At 37.7% G+C, this 14,137-nt stretch overlaps 1 protein-coding gene across 3 annotated transcripts in view; it reads right to left on the bottom strand.

Annotated features, from left to right (window-relative positions):
* The window catches only part of LOC128695570 (acyl-coenzyme A thioesterase 9, mitochondrial), a 41,355-nt gene that overhangs the window by 4,524 nt on the left and 22,694 nt on the right, over positions 1 to 14,137 (bottom strand). For 2 of the 3 annotated variants that reach the window (XM_053786260.2, XM_053786261.2), the window contains exons 9-10: positions 9,034 to 9,119; positions 2,909 to 2,996 (exon numbers count right to left, since the gene is read on the bottom strand). In XM_053786260.2, coding sequence (XP_053642235.2) covers positions 2,909 to 2,996; positions 9,034 to 9,119 — 174 coding nt within the window. Of the gene's footprint in view, positions 1 to 2,908; positions 2,997 to 9,033; positions 9,120 to 13,926; positions 14,013 to 14,137 lie in introns of all 3 variants that reach the window. The other variant, XM_053786259.2, reaches the window with a different exon arrangement.

Raw genomic sequence — 14,137 nt, 5'->3', positions numbered from 1 at the left:
CAGAGATGTTTGAAGCATTTTAGTACTTCAAACATACGGAAATGCAAAACCCAATATTGCTCCATATAGAATATACAGTATAAAGTGGAACAAATAATTGTTTTAAAATTTTTTTTACTACTTTGGTCTTCTAACACTATATACAAGGGATAATTGATACAGTATAACAAACTATGTAAATAAGTCACAATGTTTGAATATATAGGATTATCCTAGGTTACTGTTTATGTTATACTGTATATGTATTTAAGTTTGAGGGAATATCCTAGGTTAAATAAACATAATGAACTCTGTGTGTGTGTCCATAACATGTGTGCCTTCCAGACCACTGTAAAACATATATTTACATGGAAACCTTAAGTTATTTCACTTGTTTTAAAGTGTAATAATCATAGAAATGTAGAAATAAGTCACACTGACTATATTGGGTTACCCTAGGTCACCTGTTCCCTAAGGGTGTGGTGCACCACACTGGTGTGGCGAGAGAAAAAGAGAATGGTAAGTGTGGCAGGAAAATTCAAAGGCAATCAAAGAAACATTTAAACATTCATATATAGAGGTTACATATGTAAGAGGCTTGTCTATAAGTATATTTTAGGAATGAGTCATGTTATTATGTAGCTGCATTGTTTTATACTTTCTGGATGTCCCATGATCATATTATAAAACAGTTATTTTTTTATTTTTTTTATTATCACACCGGCCGATTCCCACCAAGGCAGGGTGGCCCGAAAAAGAAAAACTTTCACCATCATTCACTCCATCACTGTCTTGCCAGAAGGGTGCTTTACACTACAGTTTTTAAACTGCAACATTAACACCCCTCCTTCAGAGTGCAGGCACTGTACTTCCCATCTCCAGGACTCAAGTCCGGCCTGCCGGTTTCCCTGAATCCCTTCATAAATGTTACTTTGCTCACACTCCAACAGCACGTCAAGTATTAAAAACCATTTGTCTCCATTCACTCCTATCAAACACGCTCATGCATGCCTGCTGGAAGTCCAAGCCCCTCGCACACAAAACCTCCTTTACCCCCTCCCTCCAACCCTTCCTAGGCCGACCCCTACCCCGCCTTCCTTCCACTACAGACTGATACACTCTTGAAGTCATTCTGTTTCGCTCCATTCTCTCTACATGTCCGAACCACCTCAACAACCCTTCCTCAGCCCTCTGGACAACAGTTTTGGTAATCCCGCACCTCCTCCTAACTTCCAAACTACGAATTCTCTGCATTATATTCACACCACACATTGCCCTCAGACATGACATCTCCACTGCCTCCAGCCTTCTCCTCGCTGCAACATTCATCACCCACGCTTCACACCCATATAAGAGCGTTGGTAAAACTATACTCTCATACATTCCCCTCTTTGCCTCCAAGGACAAAGTTCTTTGTCTCCACAGACTCCTAAGTGCACCACTCACTCTTTTTCCCTCATCAATTCTATGATTCACCTCATCTTTCATAGACCCATCCGCTGACACGTCCACTCCCAAATATCTGAATACGTTCACCTCCTCCATACTCTCTCCCTCCAATCTGATATTCAATCTTTCATCACCTAATCTTTTTGTTATCCTCATAACCTTACTCTTTCCTGTATTCACCTTTAATTTTCTTCTTTTGCACACCCTACCAAATTCATCCACCAATCTCTGCAACTTCTCTTCAGAATCTCCCAAGAGCACAGTGTCATCAGCAAAGAGCAGCTGTGACAACTCCCACTTTGTGTGTGATTCTTTATCTTTTAACTCCACGCCTCTTGCCAAGACCCTCGCATTTACTTCTCTTACAACCCCATCTATAAATATATTAAACAACCACGGTGACATCACACATCCTTGTCTAAGGCCTACTTTTACTGGGAAAAAATTTCCCTCTTTCCTACATACTCTAACTTGAGCCTCACTACTAGGCCTCATTACTAGGAGTTTTTTTTTTTTTTAATGTATTTCTTATCAATAAAAATTTGGTGTGGCACGAGCAAATTTTTATTCCAAGAGTGCAGCCCTGAGAAAAAAGTTGGGGAACCACTGCCTTAGGTTAAATCTACATAGTATGCTTATTGGCTGAATTCCACTATTAATATGATGATACTGTAACAGATCTGGAATAAATAAGGCATTTTCCAGGCAGTTCCACATCCTGTTTGCTGGTAGGGAAGTTGGTGGTAAATCAACAGGTCCTAATTTCATAGTTTACTTACGCTAGTTAGGCAGTGTTACCCCATGACGCACTGCATGAACCTGCCTAGTCTTAGACTTCTTGGGATCTTAATACTTGGGAATTCTTCACTTGCCTAACCCTTGGGCACGACCTACTTCCACATTGGACAAATGTGACGCCACCTACGACTGCTGCCCCTCACCTGTCTACGGTTTATAAGCTGCTTCTCCGCTCATATACCGTATTCTATTCAAGATTGATGGACTGACCACATCGACTCAAGGCTGAGGGACTGATTACCTCATTCTCCTCCTGTTCTTCAAGTTTCTCCTACGTATGGACTGATGAAGCCACTATGTGGCGAAACGTTTCCTCAATAAAGATATCCCAGAGTTGCACATGTGTCTAATTCAACAACATGTCGGTTCTCTGAACCATTCATTTACAACACTTTTTCAAAGGAATCAGGAAGTTGTAGGAGATCCCAGACAGTTGAGATGAGGTTAAAAATATTGGCAGGTGTGTACTTGTACATTGGACACAGTCATCACCTATGTACTAGCATGGTGGACAGAATTAAAAGTTAAATCCATGTCTATCTTTTGTAAAATATAAGGGCATTTTTTATATATAGTACTGTAATGTAAAACCTTTAGGGTATCTTTTAAATATACTGTGAAAGTATTCAAAACAATATTCTCTGAAAAGTAGGGAAAGAATGTGAAGAAATTAAATACTAACCTGTGAGTTAAGATAGAGCAGTGAACCAATTTCCACTGGGCGACGGAACATGATATCATCTACGTGCAATGCTCTTGGTCGTTGCTTGCTGATGAGAAAGTTATGAGTATTCATTAATTAGAATATACCAAAAAATATGTGAGCTTAAAGTACTGTACATAAAATATTTACCAAATGTAATTAACTTTACTATAAAGAAATAATATAACATGAAAAAACTGCTTCATAACTAATACTGCATATTATTTGCCCACAATAGAAACAGGGATTATTAACCTAAAATTCTACAAAATACAGTGGAACCTCAAAAATCGAACTGCTCCCAACACAACCAATTATGTAAGTGTATTTTTGTAAGTGCTTTTATAAGTGTATTTTTGAGAGTCTGAAATGGACTAATCTAATTTACATTATTCCTGATGGGAATAAATTCATTCGGTAAAGGCACTCAAACAGCCTTCTGGACCGAAGAAAGTTCGATTTTTGAGGTTCCACTGTATAAGAAAATCTATAAATAATATGGTAAATGCTGAGTGAAAGGGAATACAAGGTTTAGATAAGTTCTAATGTTGGCTTTTATGTTTGTACAAAGCTCAGATCTAATTTTTGAATGCAACATTAAGAAATACAAGAATATAATGTTTTTGCATGAATTAACCTTAAATGCAAACCAAGTCAGAAAATCTCAAAACAGGTGAAGTCTTTACTGTTATAAGTAGCTCAAGTGCAAAAATAAGTTACAAATTCATTAAGAAAGATATAGAAAATGAAACATATAATGTTCCTACATGATTATTTTAGATGTTACGTACAGAGATTGTCAAGCGAGTCTACCAGCTAGGAAATCTAACAAGCTTATTCTCATAGCAAGTAATCCCTGGTTTAAACTACAAGAAATAGCAAGAAGCTATTGATGTTCTACACTATGTGTTGACTAGTCTCTAGGCTACACACCTTGCAGCATGGTCTAAGTGATATGACTTGACATAGATCCATGGGAAAAGTGACATTCACAGGTTATTTATAAGAAGAGTGACTAAAAAATTAAATTTTGTAATATTTTAAATAATACACATCTTACGGCATGGACAGATGCCAAACTTATTTTTGAGGTGCCTGGAATTGGCAATCATCAGGGCAAGAGATACTATTAAACAGAATCAGGGTGCTTTCAGCCTAACAAACCCTAGGCACATATTACTTTATATGGAAAATGCACCAGAAGACTAACTGCAATGCTCTGATACCTACATCATTATCACCCGACATATAATTCTTTATTGTTCTTACCTCACTCTCAGTGAGTATTTGTACATGTAAAGGTATCCTCTGTATGACTTAATAAATTTGAACCCTGAGTGAAATGTAGTCCCAATAAAAGTTTGTACTGTCTACTGTATCTTTATACTTATATCTGTTGGCTTTAACTTCTACATCTATAAACAGAAAGCATTAATATACACTATATGAAACCTTAGCATGTAAGGTCCATATATGAAGCAAGTGACCTTTATTTCTTGTAGAGTTGTGAAGAAACAGAAGTATAAATAATAATACTATAGAACAAGCAATCATTTTCATAAACACAGATGTACATTTACATATGCTTTGCAATGCTGAAAGATGAAGATGCATTTGAATTATATAATATAAATGTTAATAGAATATTGTACTAAAGTGGGTGATGGATGCAAGAATAGGAAGAGACATACATAGAAACTGCCAACCATCATGCAACTATTAGTTCTCAGAAGACATGCCAAGCATTAAGCAGTCAAAAGGGAGGAATGAAGACAATGGCAAAATTAAGAAGAAAAAGCTTGCAAAAGGGAGGTGAAAAAATGTAAAAGAACAATGCTGACATATGTAATGAAAACATGTCAAAAAATTTAAATAAAGTACAGTGGACCCCCGGTTCGCGATGCTATCAGTATCCGATAAATCCGGTAACCGATGCATTATATCGCCAAAAATTTGCCTCAGTTCCCGTTACAAAACCCGGTATGCGATGCGATTCGTACAAGAAATGTCCACGTGTGGCCTGAACTTTCCCGTGTGTACCAATGTTTACAAGCCAGCCAGTGTGCGCGCATCTAAGGATACATTCGGTACATTCCATATTATCACTGTTTTTGGCGCTTGTTTCTGCAAAATAAGTCACCATGGGCCCCAAGAAAGCTTCTAGTGCCAACCCTTCGAGACCAAGGGTGCTAATGACTATTGATATGAAGAAAGAGATAATTGCAAAGTACGAAAGTGGAGTGTGTGTGTGTCGGAGCTGGTCAGGTTGTGTAGTAAACCCCAATCAACCATCTCTACTATAGTGAGCAGGAAAACGGCAATCAAGAAAGCTGTTCTTGCAAAAGGTGCAACTGTGATTACGAAACAGCAACCGCAAGTGTTAGAAAATGTTGAGAGACTGTTATTGGTGTGGATAAATGAAAAACAGATAGCAGGAGATAGCATCTCTCAAGCGATCATTTGTGAAAAGGCTAGGCAGCTGCATGACGATTTGGTAAAGAAATTTCCTGCAACTAGTGGTGATGTGAGTGAATTTAAGGCCAGCAAAGGTTGGTTTGAAAGATTTAAGAATCGTAGTGGCATACATAGTGTGATTAGGCATGGTGAGGCTGCCAGTTCAGACCACAAAGCGGCTGAAAAATATGTGCATGAATTCAAGGAGTACATAGGGGCTGAAGATTTGAAACCTGAACAAGTGTTTAATTGTGACAAAACAGGCCTGTTTTGGAAGAAATTGCCAAGCAGGACCTACATTACTCAGGAGGAAAAGCTACCTCAAGTCCTAATGGAGGGGGATTCCCCTTCTAAACAATAGGTTCAACACTCTCCCCTCCTCCCAGCCTATCAATCATCACCAGATCTTCATTAAAGGTAAGTGTCAATTATTCTATTTTTATTATTCTATTGTTATTGTTGTTATTGTAATTATTCTATTGCATTAAACTTAATATTTCATGTGGTAAAAGTTTTTTTTTTCATACTTTTGGGTGTCTTGCACAGATTAATTTGATTTCCATTATTTCTTATGGGGAAAATTGATTCGCTTTCCGATGAGCTCTCAGGAATGGATTAATATCGCGAACCAGGGGTCCACTGTAATGTGAATAAAGATAATAAAAATGAGAGAGAGACAGGCATAACAAAAATATAAAAGTGAAAAAGTTAATTAAGAGAAGCTACAAGATAATGACTTAAGATTCTGATAATAAGTCAAGTATACATTTGATTAAGAAGAAAAGATATGTACTGAGAAGGTTATAATGACAATGGAGTGCATGTTAGAGATGTAAAAGGTAATTACTATCAAATCTGGAGATAACATGAAAAGGATGGAAAGAATGTATTTAAATGTTTAGTATCAAAGTAATAATATTGTTATTGGGTTTGGAAGAATATATATGCTTAGTTAAAAAAGCACTACAATAGAACCCACAAATTATTTAGCATATTGAGAGTGAAAAGTTGTATAATTATAGATAAAATTACCAACAGCAAACTGATGAAGATGTCAGTAACATTTTACTTGTTAAGTACTGTGCTTGTCATTAATATATGACAGCCCCCACTTTACAGAGCTTTGCAGATGCAGCAGTTGTCAATTATACCCATTCTTCATTTATTCAAACTTCCTACAATAAATATATTCACCACTCACTCTAGGCTCAGGATGAAAATATTTTAAGGTAAGTAATTTGTCCTAGGTAGTAGGTTGGTAGACAGCAACCGCCCAGGGAGGTACTACTGTCCTGCCAAGTGAATGTAAAACGAAAGCCTGTAATTGTTTTACATGATGGTAGGATTGCTGGTGTCCATTTTTTGTCTCATAAACATGCAAGGTTTCAGGTACATCTTGCTACTTCTACTTACACTTAGGTCACACTACACATACATGTACAAGCATGTATATATACACACACACCCCTCTGGGTTTTCTTCTATTTTCTTACTAGTTCTTGTTCTTGTTTATTTCCTCTTATCTCCATGGGGAAGTGGGACAGAAATCTTCCTCCGTAAGCTATGCGTGTTGTAAGAGGCGACTAAAATGCCGGGAGCAAGGGGCTAATAACCCCTTTTCCTGTATAAATTACTAAATTTAAAAAGAGAAACTTTTGTTTTTCTTTTTGGGCCACCCTGCCTTGGTGGGATTTGGCCGGTTTACTGTAAAAAAAAAAAAGTAATTTTTGTATTGTATATGCATTTTTTAGGTCTAGCTTTATTGCTCACTTAATATATGATAGTATAAACAAGTTATCAGGCTATTATAGCATTTGAAAGTGAAAAAAGATTGATTCACTTTACAGTAATTTTTGCTTTACAGCAGTAGCCTGGAACCTAACCTGCTGTATAAGCAGGGCCTGCCTGTACAGTTTTGATAAAGGTCTTTTATGGTAAACATTATATAACATAAGACACATAATTAACAGCATAGTAGCAATCTTTCTCAAATATTGTAACACAAGAATTATCCAAGAAAGGCTACTACTGTGCTACTAAATATGTTTTAGGATAATATTTACCATAAAAGGAATATATCAAATGTTGTACTTGTCAATCACCTTTCCCAAAAGAGCTTAGCAGTACAGTACAGACAAAAGTTTTTTATTATGCGCTCCTCAATCAGAAATTCTCAATTGGGCAATACAGTGGACCCCCGGTTAACGATATTTTTTCACTCCAGAAGTATGTTCAGGTGCCAGTACTGACCGAATTTGTTCCCATAAGGAATATTGTGAAGTAGATTAGTCCATTTCAGACCCCCAAACATACACGTACAAACGCACTTACATAAATACACTTACATAATTGGTCGCATTCGGAGGTAATCGTTATGCGGGGGTCCACTGTATATTGATAGTTTTTTTTTTTCAACAAGTCGGCCATCTTCCACCAAGGCAGGGTGACCCAAAAAGAAAGAAAATCCCCAAAAAGAAAATACTTTCATCATCATTCAACACCTTCACCTCACTCACACATAATCACTGTTTTTGCAGAGGTGCTCAGAATACAACAGTTTAGAAGTATATACGTATAAAGATACACAACACATAACTCCAAACTGCCAATATCCTAAACCCCTCCTTTAAAGTGCAGGCATTGTAGTTCCCATTTCCAGGACTCAAGTCTGGCTATATAAAATAACCGGTTTCCCTGAATCCCTTCACTAAATATTACCCTGCTCACACTCTAACAGCTCGTCAGGTCCCAAATACCATTCGTCTCCATTCACTCCTATCTAACATGCTCACGCACGCTTGCTGGAAGTCCAAGCCCCTCGCCCACAAAACCTCCTTTACTCCCTCCCTCCAACCTTTCCGAGGCCGCCCCCTCCCCGCCTTCCTTCCCTAACAGATTTATACGCTCTCCATGTCATTCTACTTTGATCCATTCTCTCTAAATGACCAAACCACCTCAGCAACCCCTCTTCTGCCCTCTGACTAATACTTTTATTAACTCCACACCTTCTCCTAATTTCCACACTCCGAATTTTCCGCATAATATTTACACCACACATTGCCCTTAGACAGGACATTTCCACTGCCTCCAACCGCCTCCTTGGTGCAGCATTTACAACCCAAGCTTCATACCCATATAAGAGTGTTGGTACTACTATACTTTCATACATTCCCTTCTTTGCCTCCATAGATAACATTTTTTGTCTCCACATATACCTCAATGCACCACTCACCTTTTTTCCCTCATCAATTCTATGATTAACCTCATCCTTTATAAATCCATCCTTCCTAATTTGATATCCAATTTTTCTTTATCTAAATCATTTGATACCCTCATCACCTTACTCTTTTCTATGTTCACTTTCAACTTTCTACCTTTACACACACTCCCAAATTCGTCCACTAACCTTTGCAATTTTTCTTTTGAAAATCACATAAGCACAGTATCATCAGCAAAAGGTAACTGTGTCACTTCCCATTTTGTATTTAATTCCCCATAATCTAATCCCACCCCTCTCCTGAACATCCTAGCATTTACTTCTTTTACAACCCCATCTATAAATATATTAAACAACCATAGTACATACTACATATTACATAGTACATACTACATAGTACATACTACAAATCACTATCTTCAATTGCACTAACCTAAATGTAAATGCATTGGCCCATGAAAGCTCAAATGCCTTCCGCATCAAGTATCCACCAAAGATTTTGTTGTAGACATTGCGAAACTGAAAGAGAGTGAGAAAATATTTTTCTATATTTTTCCAGAGAGAGATAGAAAGCTATTACAATAAAAGTCCATACTAATTCACCACATCTGTGCATGTTGATCACCATCTTCTATCGGAATAAAGGCTGTATGGCAAAATTAAATGCTCCGAGTCACGTATATCGTGTGAAGGAAAAACAATGTACAGTATTACACATTAAATTTTTTTTTATATCATAAGACACAACAGAAAGTCTGGCAAAATGATTTATCAATTTGCAAAATAAGGTAAGAAACTGAGAAGTCTTAAACTGGAAATCTATATTAGCGACAGAGGCTAGTCTGGTACTGTACTCATATTGATTCTGCATATATTACTAACAGTGGTTGAAAAACTATATTTGTACAAAATTGAGAAATTAAAAGTGAACACAGGAAAGAGCAAAGTGATAAGGGGTAACTAAAAAAATTTAATTAATGAAAGATCAGATATCAAGATTGGATGGAGTATGGAGGAAGTGAATGTGTTCAAAAATTTGGGAATGGACTTGTCAGCAAATGGTCTATGAAAAACTAGGCGAACCATACAATTAACAAGAAAAAAAGGCGAGTGGTGCACTGAGGAATGTGTGGAGATAAAGAACGTTATCCATGGAATCAAAAAGGGAACGTATGAGAGTATAGTGGTACCAACACTCTGATATGGGGGTGAAACGTGTTGTGAATGTTGCAGCAAAGAGATGGCTGGAGGCAGTGGAGATTTGTCTGAGAGCAATGAATGGCATGAATATCATGCAGAGAATTCATAGCTTGGAGATTAGAAGCAGGTGCGGGATTATCAAAAGTAATATCCAGAGGTGTGAGGAGGAGCTGTTCAGGTGGTTCGGACATTTAGAGAGGGTGGAACAAAACAGAATGAATTGGAGGGCATATGAATCTGGAGTGGAGGGAAGGCAGGGTAGGGGTGATCCTAGGAAAGGTTGGAGGGTGGGGATTAAGGACATTTTGTGTGTGAGAGCTTAAGACATGCAGCTAGTGTGTGTGAGCCTTTTAAGATAAGAGTGAGTGGAGGCAAGTGGTTTTTATGACTTGATATGTTGTTGGATTGTGAGCAAGGTAACCTTTATGAAAGAATTCAGGAAAACCAGTTAGCCGGACTTGAAGCCTGGAGGTGGGAAGTGCGGTGCCTGCACTCTGAAGAAAGGGTGGGGATATTTGCAGTTCTCAACTGCAGTAGTGGCATGCCTCAGGCAAGACAGTGATGGAAGGAGAGATGTTGAAAGTGTTTCTTCTTTTTTTGGGTCACCCTACCTCACTGGGAAGTGGCAGGTTTGTTGAAAAAAAAAAAAACTGAGAACAATGAAAAATTTGTAGAAGGAAGGGGAAGGCTGCATTTTTTTTTTTTCAACAAGTCGGCCGTCTCCCACCGAGGCAGGGTGACCCAAAAAAGAAAGAAAATCCCCAAAAAGAAAATACTTTCATCATCATTCAACACTTTCACCACACTCACACATTATCACTGTTTTTGCAGAGGTGCTCAGAATACAACAGTTTAGAAGCATATACGTATAAAGATACACAACATATCCCTCCAAACTGCCAATATCCGAAACCCCTCCTTTAAAGTGCAGGCATTGTACTTCCCATTTCCAGGACTCAAGTCTGACTATATGAAAATAACCGGTTTCCCTGAATCCCTTCACTAAATATTACCCTGCTCACACTCCAACAGATCGTCAGGTCCCAAGTATCATTCGTCTCCATTCACTCCTATTTAATATGTTTATGCATGCTTGCTGGAAGTCCAAGCCCCTCGCCCACAAAACCTCCTTTACCCCCTCTCTCCAACCCTTTCGAGGACGACCCCTACCCCTCCTTCCTTCCCCTATAAATTTATATGCTTTCCATGTCATTCTACTTTGATCCATTCTCTCTAAATGACCAAACCACCTCAACAACCCCTCTTCTGCCCTCTGACTAATGCTTTTATTAACTCCACACCTTCTCCTAATTTCCACACTCCGAATTTTCTGCATAATATTTACACCACACATTGCCCTTAGACAGGACATCTCTATTGCCTCCAACCGTCTCCTCGCTGCTGCATTTACCACCCAAGCTTCACATCCATATAAGAGTGTTGGTACTACTATACTTTCATACATTCCCTTCTTTGCCTCTATAGATAACGTTTTTCGACTCCACATATACCTCAACGCACCACTCACCTTTTTTCCCTCATCAATTCTATGATTAACCTCATCCTTCATAAATCCATCCGCCGACACGTCAACTCCCAGGTATCTGAAAACATTCACTTCTTCCATACTCCTCCTCCCCAATTTTATATCCAATTTTTCTTTATCTAAATCATTTGATACCCTTATCACCTTACTCTTTTCTATGTTCACTTTCAACTTTCTACCTTTACACACATTCCCAAACTCGTCCACTAACCTTTGCAATTTTTCTTTAGAATCTCCCATAAGCACAGTATCATCAGCAAAAAGTAACTGTGTCAATTCCCATTTTGAATTTGATTCCCCATAATTTAATCCCACCCCTCTCCCGAACACCCTAGCATTTACTTCTTTTACAACCCCATCTATAAATATATTAAACAACCATGGTGACATTACACATCCCTGTCTAAGACCTACTTTTACTGGGAAGTATTCTCCCTCTCTTCTACACACCCTAACCTGAGCCTCACTATCCTCATAAAAACTCTTAACAGCATTTAGTAACTTACCACCTATTCCATATACTTGCAACATCTGCCACATTGCTCCTCTATCCACTCTATCATATGCCTTTTCTAAATCCATAAATGCAATAAAAACTTCCCTACAATTATCTAAATACTGTTCACATATATGCTTCAATGTAAACACTTGATCTACACATCCCCTACCCACTCTGAAGCCTCCCTGCTCATCTGCAATCCTACATTCTGTCTTACCTCTAATTCTTTCAATTATAACCCTACCGTATACTTATGCATATGAGGGATTAAAGCATCAAGAAAAGGCATGCATTAACTTTGTGTTAGTAAATGCCAGGAAGTTTTGAGTGACAGATTACAGTAAGTACGCTGTATTTGTAATCAAAATCAGATGAAGAGGGTTACTAAAAGTTTTAGTAGGTAACATGAAATAAACCTTTCCTAATTACAAATCAATTACATGTACTTTATACTGTAGTTAGAAATACAGTAGAGTAAGAGTACTGTAATTTGGAATGCTTGAGGGCACCACCAAATCTAGAATACTGATCATTCAGAAAATGTAAGCATTGCTAATATACAGTATAAAAATTACAATATACATAAAACATAGAAAGGGTTGGAGGGAGGGAGGTAAAGGAGGTTTCGAATGCTAGATGCCTAAGCACCCAAAAGGCATCTGTGAGTGTGTCAGATCAGAGAGGTGGTATGTGACTTTTTATGATCTGACGTGGTGTTGGAATGTGAGCACAACATTTATGAAGGGTTTCATGGAAGCTGGTTATCCAGACTTGAAACTTGGAGGTGGAAAGTACAGTGCCTAGACTAAAGGAGGTGGGTGAGGACACTGCAGTTTGGAGGATCATCTGAACTGTGATGTTAGTACACTTCTATCTTTGTCTTGCCAGAGGTGCATAACTACTACAGTTCAGATGCCCTTCCAAAACTTCAATCCCCATCCCTCCTTTAGAGTGTAGACACTGTACTTCCCACCTCCAGGACTCAAGTCCCTGAATCCCTTTACAAAATGTTACCTTGCTCATACTCCAACAGCTCATCAGGTCTCAAAAACCACTTGCCTCCACTCACTCCTATTTAACATGCTCACACATGCCTGCTGGATGTACAAGCCCCTTGCACACAAAACCTCTTTTACCCCTTCTCTCCATCCTTTCCTCGAGTGACCCCGACCCTGCTTTCCCTCCACTACAGATTTATACACCCCCCCAGCATATGTATATATACACAACAAAGCAATAATAAAATAATATACCATGAATGGTTGATTTAACAATCAATCCAGTTAGTTTCCACTTTCAAGGTGCAACATATTAAGAGGGCCTCAAGGTTTAGCTATAAGAAGGGTTTATAGCAGTGACACCTTGGAAAGTACAAGTGTAGGCAAATCAAAGCAATTGGCTATTTTTATAACAAATGATCATATTAATTTCTATCAAATTTTCAAGACAACTTGTCATTACTAGAATTCTAATGCACTACTGTAAATATATAGTACTTCGAAATTACAGTAATTTACTGCATTCATAATGGCTCTACACTCATGCATATATGTATATCCATGAACCTCCATAAATAATACATTACAAAATACAGTAAAATAAACTCTTTAAAAACAGACACATGAAAAGGAGAAAACTAAAAAAAATTAAAGTTAGTCTTAAGAAACTAACACTTGTACCAATTTTACATAGCACATTACATCTCATTTTGAAATGTCTGACCATCACATCATGTTGCATTAAGTTATTTACTCAATTTAATATTTATAGTTTGTATAAATATTATTTATGAAAAGACGTATTACTGTTTAAGATAAAAGGAGCACTATAACCTTAACATGTCAAAAGAGGTTGAGTTATTTTACAATCAGTCCACTAGAGAACCTGCATGGTTGAGAAACCAACATGGCTGCAGTCTCAAGGATGTTGCTTTTGAAAGAGTTGAAGAATAGTATTTCAATGTTAGTATTAGTAAGTATTAACACCTGTACTTGGAAAGTAAAGCCATATCTCAGAGCAAGGGAAATACATGTGAATTTATCAACAATTTATAAACACAGGTTCCTGAAAATGCTACTGACCTAAAAGTAAAGGCACATGCCCACCCCAACTCATAAGCTTGGCGCATGATAAACCCTCCAAACACCTTCTTGAACCGGTTCCTGTGCTGAAGAGGGTTTAGGTAAAATTCTAACAAAATCAATCTGGAGTTTGTCTTAAAGTATAAAATCAATATTTTATTAGTCACATACTGAAAGACAATGAGACACCTTTTTACAGATAATATTAAAA

This window comes from Cherax quadricarinatus, chromosome 42, assembly GCF_038502225.1.
Source record: "Cherax quadricarinatus isolate ZL_2023a chromosome 42, ASM3850222v1, whole genome shotgun sequence".
Taxonomy (NCBI): Eukaryota; Metazoa; Arthropoda; class Malacostraca; order Decapoda; family Parastacidae; genus Cherax; species Cherax quadricarinatus.
Note: the sequence above shows the minus strand (reverse complement) of the source record. Positions and strands in the feature narration are given on the sequence as shown.